At 51.1% G+C, this 12,657-nt stretch overlaps 4 protein-coding genes across 4 annotated transcripts; 1 reads left to right on the forward strand and 3 right to left on the reverse strand.

Moving 5' to 3' along the window:
* Nucleotides 1-1,165: 1,165 nt before the first annotated feature.
* T069G_03176 (pyridine nucleotide-disulfide oxidoreductase domain-containing protein) lies at nt 1,166-2,943 on the reverse strand (the record flags this gene model as incomplete). Its single annotated transcript, XM_056170386.1, has 5 exons — nt 1,166-1,783; nt 1,848-2,552; nt 2,616-2,695; nt 2,762-2,799; nt 2,882-2,943. 5 exons carry the CDS (start codon nt 2,941-2,943, stop codon nt 1,166-1,168), a joined length of 1,503 nt encoding a protein of 500 aa, XP_056031278.1.
* Nucleotides 2,944-3,751: 808 nt separating this feature from the next.
* T069G_03177 (MIF4G domain-containing protein) lies at nt 3,752-6,328 on the reverse strand (the record flags this gene model as incomplete). Its single annotated transcript, XM_056170387.1, has 2 exons — nt 3,752-6,058; nt 6,128-6,328. The coding sequence occupies 2 exons, from the start codon at nt 6,326-6,328 to the stop codon at nt 3,752-3,754; spliced, it is 2,508 nt and encodes an 835-aa protein (XP_056031279.1).
* Nucleotides 6,329-9,680: 3,352 nt separating this feature from the next.
* On the forward strand, nt 9,681-11,681 carry T069G_03178 (uncharacterized protein; the record flags this gene model as incomplete). Its single annotated transcript, XM_056170388.1, has 5 exons — nt 9,681-9,936; nt 10,007-10,638; nt 10,702-11,010; nt 11,084-11,458; nt 11,511-11,681. The coding sequence occupies 5 exons, from the start codon at nt 9,681-9,683 to the stop codon at nt 11,679-11,681; spliced, it is 1,743 nt and encodes a 580-aa protein (XP_056031280.1).
* A 758-nt stretch (nt 11,682-12,439) lies between these two features.
* Nucleotides 12,440-12,652, reverse strand: T069G_03179 (ribosome-assembly protein 3 domain-containing protein; the record flags this gene model as incomplete). The annotated part of the gene is made up of 1 exon (XM_056170389.1): nt 12,440-12,652. The coding sequence occupies one exon, from the start codon at nt 12,650-12,652 to the stop codon at nt 12,440-12,442; it is 213 nt and encodes a 70-aa protein (XP_056031281.1).
* Nucleotides 12,653-12,657: the final 5 nt, after the last annotated feature.

Raw genomic sequence — 12,657 nt, forward strand, 5'->3', positions numbered from 1 at the left:
TTTTATGTGGAATCGCCGAATAAATAGAGAGAGAGAACAGGCCAGACTATGCACATATCAATGTATAGTAGGTGATGCTGAACGATGGTTGATGTTCTAAGTCAGCTGGTAATGACTGCCTAATGCTGGAGTCAGGTGGCTGTTGACGGCTGGTGGAAGCGTCACCGGGCGTGTACATACCTAGAGCGTCCATTGTTGATCTAAGCGTGCAGGTCCCCAGATCTTAGCTCAAGGGAAGCTAGCTAGCTTTAGAAAGGTGGGGTCGCTGGACAACTGCCACCATGTGTTGTACTTTGTTCTACCACCGATACTTTGTTCTATTACCACTACCTACTTTTGTTCAATAATGGCTTAGATTATTTGTTCCAGTATCACTACTCTGTTCTGGTATCGCTACTATGTTCTAGTTTCGCTCCTTTGTTCTAGTTTCGCTACTTCGTTCTGGTATCGTTGCTGTTTCAGGTAGATCCGCCAAATGTGAGACACGGAATGCTGTATAGCCACTTCTCATAATAAAAGATTGTAGTTAATCTCTGAATGTGTTGAGGAAGAGAGGGAGAGATGGCCGCTTCCTCACCCAGCTTGAATGTGGCTTCTACCTATCTCACTTCGGTTCTCATAAGCCAAGAGTTTACGGATTAGATAGCAAATGCCACAAATTACATATTTAGGTCTACGAGATTCGGGTTAACATTTAAATGTAGAGATAGACAAGAATTATTTACTTCTATATTACCCTTTTGCATTTTATTCTATCTATTCATTATCTGATATGGACTGAGCCTTGAACAAGCTGTTCTCTTCTACCTACATTAGGTGTTTAGACTCAGCTTTCTTCTGGCAACGGGTGTTTGGGTTTTCTTTACATCTATTGAGAATCATAAACATTGCTTCTTTTGACTTTATTATTTATAAGTAATAATTATACAACCCTTGAAGAACTTGATTCTACAAATAGATTCAGTTTGACTCAGGCGTTCGTCTCCTTGGCAGCCCTGGGTATGCATACATGCTTCATTGCATCCCGTATCTATATTTTTTTTGGTTTTCTCACTACGCATGACCTATTGACTTGAGAGACCGTCCAACGCCAGACCTTCAATTGACTTCAGCCCCTCTCGATTCAAAAGGCCACACCGGCTTCACACCACAACGACCTCCCGACTTAGAAGTGGATGGCCTTGTCATAGGTGGCCATGGCAGCCTCCTTGAAAGCCTCGGCGAGCGTGGGGTGGGCGTGGCAGGTTCGGGCAATGTCCTCGCTGGATGCGCCGTACTCCAGGGCCAGGGTAGCCTCAGCAATCATCTCACCAGCGCCAGGTCCAACAATGTGGGCGCCGAGCAGGCGATCAGTCTCGGGATCGGCGAGGATCTTGACGAGACCCTCGGAGTCGAGGTTGGTCTTGGCTCGGGAGTTGGCGCTGAAGGGGAAAGTGCCGATCTTGTAGGGGATGTTCTGGGCCTTAAGGTCCTGCTCCGACTGGCCAACCCAAGCGACCTCAGGGTGGGTGTACATGACGGACGGGATGCATCCGTAGTTGACGTGGCCGTGGCCCTTTGCGATGTACTCGACGACGGCAACAGCCTCCTCCTCGGCCTTGTGGGCAAGCATGGGTCCAAAGGTAACGTCACCAATGCAGCGGATGTGGGGGATCTTGGTTCGGTACTCCGAGTCGATGATAACACGACCGCGCTCATCCGTCTCGAGGCCAATGTTCTCCAGGCCCAGACCCTGAGTGTAGGGTCTTCGTCCAATAGCGACCAAAACGACCTCAGAATCAATCTGCAATGACATATCAGTACCCAGCTGCCGGGGCTGTCTAGTTATTGTTGGGTTCACTACTTACGCTCTCAGGCTTGCCGCCCTTGGCAGCATCGACGTCGAGCTTGACGAGCTCGCTGCTGGTGTCGCCGCTGACGACCTTGGTGTTGAGCTTGAACTCGATGCCCTGCTTCTTGAGGATTCGCTGGGTGGCCTTGGAGATCTCGGTGTCCATACCGGGTCCACCGATCTGGCCGAGGAACTCGACAACGGTGACCTTGGCTCCCAGACGTGACCAAACGGAAGCCATCTCAAGACCAATGATACCACCACCGATGACGGTCATTGTCTCTGGGACCTTTTGCAGGGCAATAGCGCCGGTGCTGGTGACGACGCGCTGCTCGTCGATGGTGAGGCCGGGGAAGGGAGTAGCTTCAGAGCCGGTGGCGATGAGAATGTTCTTGCCGCGGATGACGGACTCGCCGCCGTCGTTGAGTTCGACCTTGATTTCGTTCTCGTTGATGAAGGAGCCAGTGCCCTTGATGTACTCGGCGCCGTTCTTCTTCAGGAGGAACTCAACACCCTTGGTCAGGCCGGTGACGGCGGTTTCCTTGGCCTTCATGAAAGTCTCGAGGTTGAGCTTGACCTCTCCGACCTCGATACCGCGGTTTTTTGAGTCATGGAGAATCTGGTGGTACAGGTGGGAGTTGTTGAGCAGAGATTTTGAGGGAATGCAGCCAACGTTCAAGCAGGTACCGCCGAGGGTTCCACGCTTCTCAATGCAGGCCACCTAGACACAGAACACAGTCAGATTCCGAATATCACCAGCCGAGCAAATTTGGCAATGCCTCACCTTCAGGCCCTCCTGTCCGGCCTTGATGGCGGCCACATATCCGGCAACACCACCACCGATGATGACCAGGTCCTTCTCCTCTATATCTCCGTGTTAGTACAGTATTCCGAGTCTGCCGTTTTTGGTTCTTTTTCGGGGCGACGAACCAGAAGCAGAGGCAAATCCTCGACTCCATCGTGACAGACTGAGCAGAGATGCGGGTTAGCCATGCGAGAGATTTTCCACTGCCAGAAACTGCAGCGGCGGGAGGGGAACTGGGCGCTCACGTCAATTGCCTGCTGGGCAGCGCGCGGATGGCACTTCGGGGTATCAGGCGGCTAGCAATCATGCTGGGCAGCCGTTGACAGGTGCTATGTGATGAATTGATGGGGGAAGAGAGTCGACGGTTGAAGGTCGAAAAGAAGTGTATCAGCTTTGAGCCTATAGCAAGGCCCGCCGGTTTTAGGGAAGCTCCATGCTTGATTATGTGAACACGACTTGTGCACCGGGCGGGTACTCGAGGGGTACTGGCGGGGTACCTTTTCAAACTTCTGTCTGTGCGACAAGTGCCAGATGTGGAGGGCTGCGCGACTTCGGCCTCTCGCTCTTTTTTGCCCCTCGACAGGTCGTCACGAAGTACCTCCAAGTACCCTCCGGTCTAACGGCGCAAATCGGCTGGACTGGGACATCTTCGCTTAGATGCGGGACGCCTCAGCTGTGCCTATAAAATTCCCAAGTTTGCAACAAGATGCTAACTATCTCTGTACAGTAAATCCGCCCAGCAAGAGACGAGGCTGTCACGAGGCATCAGTGGCCACCCGTGGACAGGCTGTCGGGTACTCGCATTTGATAATGATCATTTCCCAGGGGCGGATTGCCACTACGAGTACAAGAGGACGACACAGACGGGGCGAAATGATGACCAATTTAGTCGCGGACATTCGTTCCTAGTAGTTTTCGTTGAAGCATCATGGATCCTCGGCAATCGGGTCGCGCCCCTTTCGCCAGAGATTCTACGCCACCACTGCCTATAAAGATGTATGTATATGTATATATGTATGTATATCTACTTTTGCCCCTTTATTAAGAATCGACAAGAACAAAGACAAGGGGCGTAAAGATGTAAGACAGAAGGGTATCTCTCAAGATCCCCCCAACTAGCCCTCTCTCGCCGTCTGAGCTTGGACGACAGCCTCAGCCGTCGCTCGTGCCCTTTCCATCTTCTTCAACTCTTTCGATGTCAGCAGCTTGCTTTTCCGTAGCTTCTTCCGAAGAAACCAGTCCATGCCTGCTGCGAGCGTAGGTACCTCTGCTACCACGCCAAACGCCTTGGCTATCCTAACGCCCTCTTTGGCTTCGCTCCCCCGGCAGGCCTGCAGTAGACTAGCTATGAGCTGCTCGACAAATATGAGAGTCCACCGATTCAGCCTAGGTAGATTCAAAGGCTTCAAAATGTTGAGGTTCAAGGCGCCGTCGAATATCAAGGCCGCGTAGAAGCGGGCCACATGGCTAATACGGCGCTCATCCTTCATCTTTTCACTGTCGGCAGTTTCCTCGTCCTCTGCCTCTTCACCAAACATCAACTCGCCAAGACTCCGGAAGATTTTCCAGAGCCTATCTTGAAAGGCAAATCTGATTTTGTTGTTTGTGCAGGCTTGCTTGCCCACGAGTGCGTAGTATTCGTTGTAATTGGCCTCACTTCCGACGCACTGCACGAGCACGCGTGCAATCTCGGCCTGGTCATCCTTTCTCAGCTTGAGGTTGGCGTATTGGCGGTACCCATGTTCGTAGTCTGCCGCGGACATGATGGCAGTAAAAATGGCGATCTGTGCTGAAGTGTGAAAGCCTTGGCCGCGGGCTTTCTTGGGGAAATCGGGCAGTACAATATCCATGTCCTCGTTATCATCAGACATGTCGATATCGTTCTTCTTGTGCGCGGATTTCGATTCTTTTTCCGCATCTTGATAAGTTTCCTTTGCCGGAACACTTGCTCCTACAAGCCACCATTTGCCTCTTGTGTCTGCTTTCTCAATGTCCTGTAGACTCAATCCCATCGGCGCGAGGCCATCAAGTCTCCTGGACTGTGATTTGAGCTCACCAAGCTTCTTCCGAATTCGAAGAACGTGGTCTGATACAACGGCAGAATCCAATCCTCGAGCCTTGGGTTTGCTCTTGCCAAGATCGTTGATCGTCTCAACCATGAACTTTGTTCGTACAGACAAGTCGGAAGAATCAGCTTCGTTGACTGCCTTGTTTAGAATAGATATAACATGCTTCAGAGCATTTGGATCATCCCTCCGCATAAGACGACCTGCCATGCGGCAAATGCGAAGAAGAAGCTCAACGTTGAGTTCATTCAGGTCCGCGAGAAACCTCTCCATGTAATCAAACATGATTTTACAGCTCACAACCTCAAACAGGTATAGCTGTGTGAGGAATCCGAGTATGTTTGAGGACTCCTTTGGAATTTCCGAGAAGCTAACCCCTTCCTGTGAGGCATGCTTATAATACTCGCCAAAGTTGACCACCACCTGTTGTATGAGGTGGGACCCAAAGCTAGATCCGATCACTTTGTAGACTGCAGCAGAAAAGCCGCCTATAAGAACCAAAAATTGGTCTGGAACGCTTGAAGATTTGTACATCTGCGCCAGAATTGTATTTGTAAGAATTTCGGTAACGTCGCCACGGGCATTGTTTTGGTAAAGCTCCTCGATGGACTTGACAATACCCAGAATATTCGCTTCCGTCAGACGATTCACCAGACCTTGAATCTGTTTCTGCAGCCGCATCTTTGCTTCTGAATCCGAATTGGCAGCTCTTCGCAAAGACGGAGGTACATATTTGGCGACCACTGCCCCTGTGGCAGGTGCCACATAAGGATTTTCCTTGACTTTGGTCTTGGGCTGCTGCGATCCATCCTCTTCTTCGTCCAGATTTTCAAATTCTTCGTCTGAGAAGTCGAAAGCGTCCTCATCTTCCGAGCCATCTGATTCACCAAGGTCGCCCAGCGAGGCTGAGGCTGCCTCTGGCATTGCTTTCCTCCTCTTTGAAGCCAACCAGTCATCAAATTCATGTTTTCGCTTTGACGTCTCATCAGCTTGAATCGTCTCAGAATCTGATCCAACATCGCCAAGAATTTCGTCGAGCCCATCGTCCTTGAAGGCCTTCGGCAGTGAGGAGGCTCCTTTCTTTATACGCAGCTTCTTTTCAAATTCTTCAATTTCTTTATCGTCCTGGGCAAGCTTTTCGCGGACAGCACTGGAAAGGCCGTCGTATTTTGATGACCCTTTCTTCGATAACTGCGCCTCGTCGCTCTCGGAGTGACTGTCGTCCTCTAGATCGAAATCATCCGCGTCTTCAATGTCGTCGCTGTTGTCGGATTGCTCGAAGATATCCTCATCCTCCTCGTTCAGTGCCGCCGTGTGATCATCGGAATCACTCTGTTGGCCATCGCTGGAGGCCGACTCAACGGGGACAGCCGGTCGGCGTTGGGTGTTTCTTTCTGGGCGAGGGAACCTGGTCGCATCGACAACCTTTTTCGTAGGCGGGGGCTGCTTCGTGTGGCTCTGCCCCCTTTTCTGTGCTCTCTGGGCTTTTCGACGCGATACTTGGCTGAATGATTCTTTCGTCTGCTTGGTTGGGCGCCTTTGTGTCTGTCGTTTTTCCTCCGGCACATCCAAGCCCATGCGCTTGAAGAGCTTTTTTTGGAGCTCTAATGCACCTGTGGACGGCATCGCGGTGGGAGATAGATGCAATCCACTGAGAATAAAATGGGGATTTTTTATAAAAGCATTGCGTGGGAAAGGTTGGATTTGCGATGAAAAGTTTCAAATGTCAGACCAGCATCGTCTACCCGCGTCGCAAAATTTCTAAATGACGTACTAGTGGCGCAGGGGTCTCGACAGCTTTTAAGGAACAAAAATTACACACTCCAAACAGTTTCTAATTTGAGCTCAGAACGAGAATGTCGATTTCAATAAGATATTATTATATTTAACTCGCGAATTGACTTGTTTTGCCAAACGTTCTCAGCGACACCTTGTTATTACCGTTATTTTGTCTCTCTTTTTTTTTTTTAACTTTTTCCGCTGATAAGATAAGATAAGGCTGCGAAATCGATCTCGTGACTGCAGGTTGTTTGAGACCGATGACTAAGCCGGATGTAAGTCCAGCGTACCCTGTAATCGAGAGTACTGTTTTAATTTTCTGAGTAGATGAGAAGCGACGAGCTATTGGATTCGCAAATGGCTCTCATTTACGGAAGTAGCCTTTTTTCTATACGGCTACATCTGTGGATCAAATAATTGCCGACTTGCTTCGTGGTGTGGTTCTAATAGCCGGAAGATATGCCCGGTTTGGACATCGGAATATGGTGTTAGTGACAATCAGTTCAGAGGCGAGTTACCGAGCTGCCAATCCTATTAGACGAGCTAACCTTTATGCTGTAGGTAGGCGAGTACCACTTCGACATCGTGGAGGAACAACTACTCGTACAGGTTGTGGTGCCAGCGTTGTCCACATTCCCTTATCCTAAAAAATTCGAGACGATCGGCGATGACTCAACCCTGTCAGAAGTATCATTATTAATCCAAGAGCAGAGAGCACGAGGCTACGGCAGCTAATGGCGAGCGGCCGGGACCCTGGACTAGGATTTGCGGGCGATGGTTTAAAATCCGCGGGCCAGACTCCGCGCCTTTTCCTGCAGTTCTATGTACATATTACTTAACTCTTACACGGAAGGCGGCCAAGGCGGCATATCGGACGAGTGATTTTGCTTGGGGTCGGCTTTGTGGCCGTGGAACCTACCAGTAGCAAGAGCCGGGATGCATTCAAATGGATGGCCTAGTGGCTGGTACCCTGGATGAGGAGCACGCCAATCGTGGCTGCAGAGCAGTGGGGGAGGCTGGTCAACTATCATCGGACCAATCGATGCTGACATAGTTTTCCACGTTTGTTCGCGTCACGCCACCATCCCCGGCATTGGGTGATTCCAGCTGCAGTTATTGGAAAGAGCATTGTAAACAGAAGAATGACAAGGCCAGGTTCGGAGAAGAGAGATGAGGGGTTGGTTGGGGTTGATCTGGGCTTGAAGGAGGGGTTCTGAAGATGTCGGGGCGTCTTGGCTCGAGGGATGAGTGAAGGTGAATGAATCTCTGCTCTCTGGTTTTTGCTCTGATTTTTTCTCTGGTTTTTGCTTCGCTACCACCGGCTCTGAATAGAGGCCATCGAGAAAACAACACCAACGGAAAAGATCCCCGCCATCAGATGACCGATTCATGGGTCAGTTTAGTATAGGCAAAAGTTGTGAATCCATCACCTCTAGCGCGCCAAGATATCCAAGTGGGGAGCTCCAGCTCCCAAGCCATTTCGTCACAGCGCTTCGGTGGAGACACAGCCGATGGTTCGCCCTCCGATGTCCGATCCCAACTCCGGAATCACCGGGGGTCGGCTGCGAAAAAAAAAAAAAACGAACGACGATAAGTGCGGAGTCGTGATGAGTTAACAAGCAGGTACAGTACCCGGGCAGTACGGCCCCAAAGTATGACGAGCGGATGTGCGTGTTCTTATAGCTGGGTACTGTAACAGCTTATCTTCGCAATACGCAATACGCAAAAACACTTGGCGCGGCGCAATACGCAAAATGTTCGTACGCAATACGCCACAGATGATACGCGAAGAGTCTTGCGACAACGACGAGGCTGTAAATGTAAGTGAGGTCGCATTGGACACACTGCGCTGTGTGCATTCATGCCTGGCGGGGTCAGTTAGTTTGTCAATCACAACTCGGTAAAAGCTGGTGTTACCTGTTAGCTTATCAAGCCAAATGTGTCTTGCATGCAGCTGGCTGTATGTACTCTTACCAAGAAAGAATGTACTAAGCAAAGTATTGACCTTAGCAAATGCAGTACCAAGCGGCTAGATAGGTAGTACTCGTACCAGGTAGGTAGTAAGCAGCTTGAAAGCCGCCCGTCGTGTCATGGGCGTGGTAGTAGTTTGTCAGACATCCATTGATCCATCCATCCTGACAGCCGAGAAGCCGCAAGGCGTTTGCCGGGCACCGGCCAGGGTTCAAGGTTCTCCAGACGGCATGACAGTGCGTCATAGCACTGCGTTCGGCTGTACCCTGACTTGCGCCAGGGCTCAGAGCAGCTGTGCTATTGCCTATTTCCGCATCCTTCAAGCTCTGTTTGGCACCTTCAGCTTCAACATGTGACGGAGCGCCTCGCCCTACCAGTCGTCAATCCCGATGGGAGGAGGAGCCAAGACCTCCAAGAAGCTGGGCGGACACTCCTTCGGCAGGTCTAGTCGGCGATCCAGTGTAAGTACCAATCTACAGCCTTCCGGAGAACGGAGTACACGCTGCGGATTTAGAGATACCTGTCCCATTGGATCAATGCATGCGTGATTCCTTTAGGCGCGACCCGATTCCGTGCCATCCTCACCATCCCTTCCCGAAATCGCTGGAAGAGGAAACGAAGCCCCCCACCTGGCTCATCCATGCAGTGGAGATATGTGACTTTTTTTTTTCTCTCTCTTTTCCCACCTGGGCTTCTTCATTCTGGCTACTACCTACCTTGGCAAGCTTGGGTACACCTACCTAGTACTGACCGCATCTGAGGACTAACAGCGCGAGGCTCGGAAGCCTCGGAGCTCGACCTTCATCTTCCCTTCCAGCAACCCACAGGCAGCGTTCCTTGGCCTTGGATTCTCGCATGATTGATGTGATGACAATCGCAGCCCTGAAGTTTTGTGCCGCTCAGGTCCCGCCCGGCGGGATGTAGCGGCTTCTATAAGCTGCCGCCGTGAGCTGCTTCTTCCTTTTAAGACAGCCACCCACCCGCCTATGACTCTCGTAGAATGAAGCTTTAGTTTTCTTTTGCTCGCAGTAGATTGCGGATTCCTTTGGCCGGACACGCCTCTTCTTCTCCTCCCTCACTTCTCTCTCTCCCCCATCCCCCATCTCAAGGCGTCCCTGCATGTGTTATTTGCCGTCCTTGATTTGTCTCTAAACCTGCGCAACGTTGGCGAACGCCTCTCGGCCTCATTCTTTTTTTATTTGTGATTCTAAGCGCACAATCAACCGCGATGAAGTCAGCTGCGTTCGGCCGTAGCCTTGCCGGTATTGCGGTGCTTGGCTTGAGCTTGGCCCTGCCAGTTCTCGCAGACAATGCACGCCGTCATGGTGGTGAGATGGAAGGCATGGAGGGCATGGAGCACGCAGAACCAGATCAGCAGGATTCCGAATATCCCCCTACGTACTTTGCCCATCCCGAGCATACCCAGGTGCTGTATGCGCACATTGCGCTCATGACAGTGGCCTGGGTCATTTTCCTTCCAGTTGGTGAGTACCCAGCTTAGACGCGATGCGATGTAAGCCGAACAGCTTCAGTGCTAACAAGACCCCAAAAAAGCCGTCGTTTTGTCGCTGGCCAAGTCTCGCTATGTTCTCCCCTCGCAGTTCGTCTTTCTCGCAGCCAATGCGCTGGGCCTGATCCTCGGCACGGTTTACAACGCGCAGACGCCCGACCTGTATCCCAACAATGCGCACCACAAGATTGGCTGGATTGTGACTTGGGTCATTTCTGCGCAAGTGGTTGTCAGCCTGCTCCGGCACATTGGCGGGGCTTTCACGCCAAGTGCCGACCAGCTAGCGGAAGAACGCCGCTCCTTCATCCCACTTCCCACAAGCGCCCACTCCAACTACTTCGGCGACTACCGCTTCTCCAACGACAGCGGCCAGGGCTCCGAGCCCACGACGGAATCGCTTCGCGGAAACTCCATCTCCACGCTTGCGGAAAATGATCACCGTGAGGCTAATTTCGACAAGGAGCTGGAGGAGGAAGACGATGATGACCTCGACGGCCCCACTATGCCCATGCCCGTGCCGGAGCACCAGAGCAAGACGACGCTGATGGCTATCAAGGTCCTGTCTTCGAGAGTCTGGAAGTACATTGACTTTGGATACAAGACTGTTGATCGCATCATCCTGCCCTTTGGCTTCATTGCTTACATTACCGGCATTGCTACTCTTGGTCGCCTTTTTGTACGTGTCTATCCATCTCTCGGCATATAAAAGCGGGGATCATCGCTAACAACCTTTTTTTAGGAGGGATCTGCCATCTTCAGCGGACTTGCTCATTGGATCAAGGGCGGCATTTTCTTCTGGATGGGCCTCCTCACTCTTGGCCGCTGGTCTGGAAGCTTTTACGAGTCGGGTTGGGCTTGGAACTTGCGCCCTCAGAAGAAGGCCGGCCAGCGATGGACGCCATCCGCAGAGTGGGTCGAGAGCTTCCTCATCTTCTTCTATGGCTCGACCAACATCTTCTTGGAGCACTTGGGCAGCAGAGATGGTGTCTGGACTCCAAGCGATCTGGAGCACTTTTCCATCACCGTACTTTTCCTCGGAGGTGGCTCTGTAAGTCTCACGCAATTACTCTGATCTTTTTTTCCCTTCATTTCAAAACATGTACTGACTGTTGCTGCAATAGATTGGCATGCTCGTTGAATCTACGTGGGTGAGAGGCCTGCTCACCACTCTGATTACTAGCAGCAACCCCGACTCCGATGACGAGCGCGCGGCATTCGAACCCCCGGAATCGTACGAGTTCTCCATTAACCCCCTCCCCGCACTTATCATCTTCCTGCTCGGCATGATGATGGGTGGTCACTCGCAGGAAACCATGGTCGGAACCATGGTCCATAAGCAATGGGGCAACTTGCTACTCGGCGCCTCTCTGGCCAGAATGCTCACGTATGTCACAATGTACCTGAAACCGCCCAGGTCTATTCACCCATCTCGGCCACCGACCGAGCTCCTAGCAGCTTTTGGTCTTATCGCAGGTGGCATGATTTTCATGTACAGTGTGAGTACTCCAATATTTCCCATCTCAAGGAGCCCGAAACTAACGGCAACAGAGCGCCGATACCGTCAAGGGTATGATTCACTACGACTTGGAACCAATGTCCATCTACACAATTACTTTGGGTTTTACAGGCTTGTTCATGGCCTGGGAGCTCATCGTTTTGGCCCTCAAGGGATGGGCGGTGCGCAAGGAGCGCCGGTCCCAGGCTTCAGCCTTTGCTTAAACATGCTAAACATGTTTTCCCATGAAGTTTTCGACATTGACATGATGCTTACTTCGGATTGGCAAGCTCAACCCAAACTTGGAGTTTCAAAAAATTTCTTCTTCTATACGACCTTTACGCATGTTTTTCTTTCAAAGATACCCTTCATGATACACCGGGAGGCGGATTGGATATCCTAGCCTTTATGATACCACGTTCATTTTCTTTTTGCAGCAGAGATAGCAGTAGTAATAAGAGTAGTGTTAGGATAGGGTAATGGAGATAGCCATCCTGCAGAGGATGTAATAATATATTTGATGAGAACCGATTGACTATAATTCTACCACAAACTGGCGGCTTAAAGTCTACATGCCATGGCATACCACAAGGTGGCATTTCTTTAAGAAGCTTCTTAATGAGCGGCGCATTCTGAAGTCTTCGAGGTGCCGCATAGAGCAGCCTCATGTGGACGAAGAGTAGGTCAGTAAGGCCCAATTGCTGAAAGCAGCCTTGAGGCAGTATCAGGGACCCGGCCCGGTTGCCAGTGATTATGGTGAATGGTCTCTGTATTGCAAATTGCTTTAAAGGCCTAGATGTGTTGCCATGTCATGGCATAATTCCACTGAGGAGCTCTGAGACCCCTGTGTGGCGTCTTGTAGTTAGGAAGATGTCACTAGCCTCATGTGAGTTATCGCCCGATAAGAAATCATAGTGAAAGAAGAAAATTTACCAAGAAGCAGAGCGCGAAATTCAAGATTCACAGCCGGAGGGGAGCCAATTCAGCCCTGGCGGTTCTCTGAGGTCTTGAGGACGGCATTCTGCTGAGCAGGGGAAAACTGCTTGGCGCCCTGCTGCAGCGCGTGGACGAGGGACGGCACGGATTCGGCCTTGAAGTCGTCGGCGTTGCGGATCTTGTCGAGGTCCTCGGAGAGTTCTTGGGTGAGTTTTTGGAGGTAGAGGGCTGAGAAGGCGGATTGCTGGTCTTGCGGCATCTTGA

The sequence above is a fragment of the Trichoderma breve genome, chromosome 2 (assembly GCF_028502605.1).
Source record: "Trichoderma breve strain T069 chromosome 2, whole genome shotgun sequence".
NCBI classification, from domain to species: Eukaryota; Fungi; Ascomycota; class Sordariomycetes; order Hypocreales; family Hypocreaceae; genus Trichoderma; species Trichoderma breve.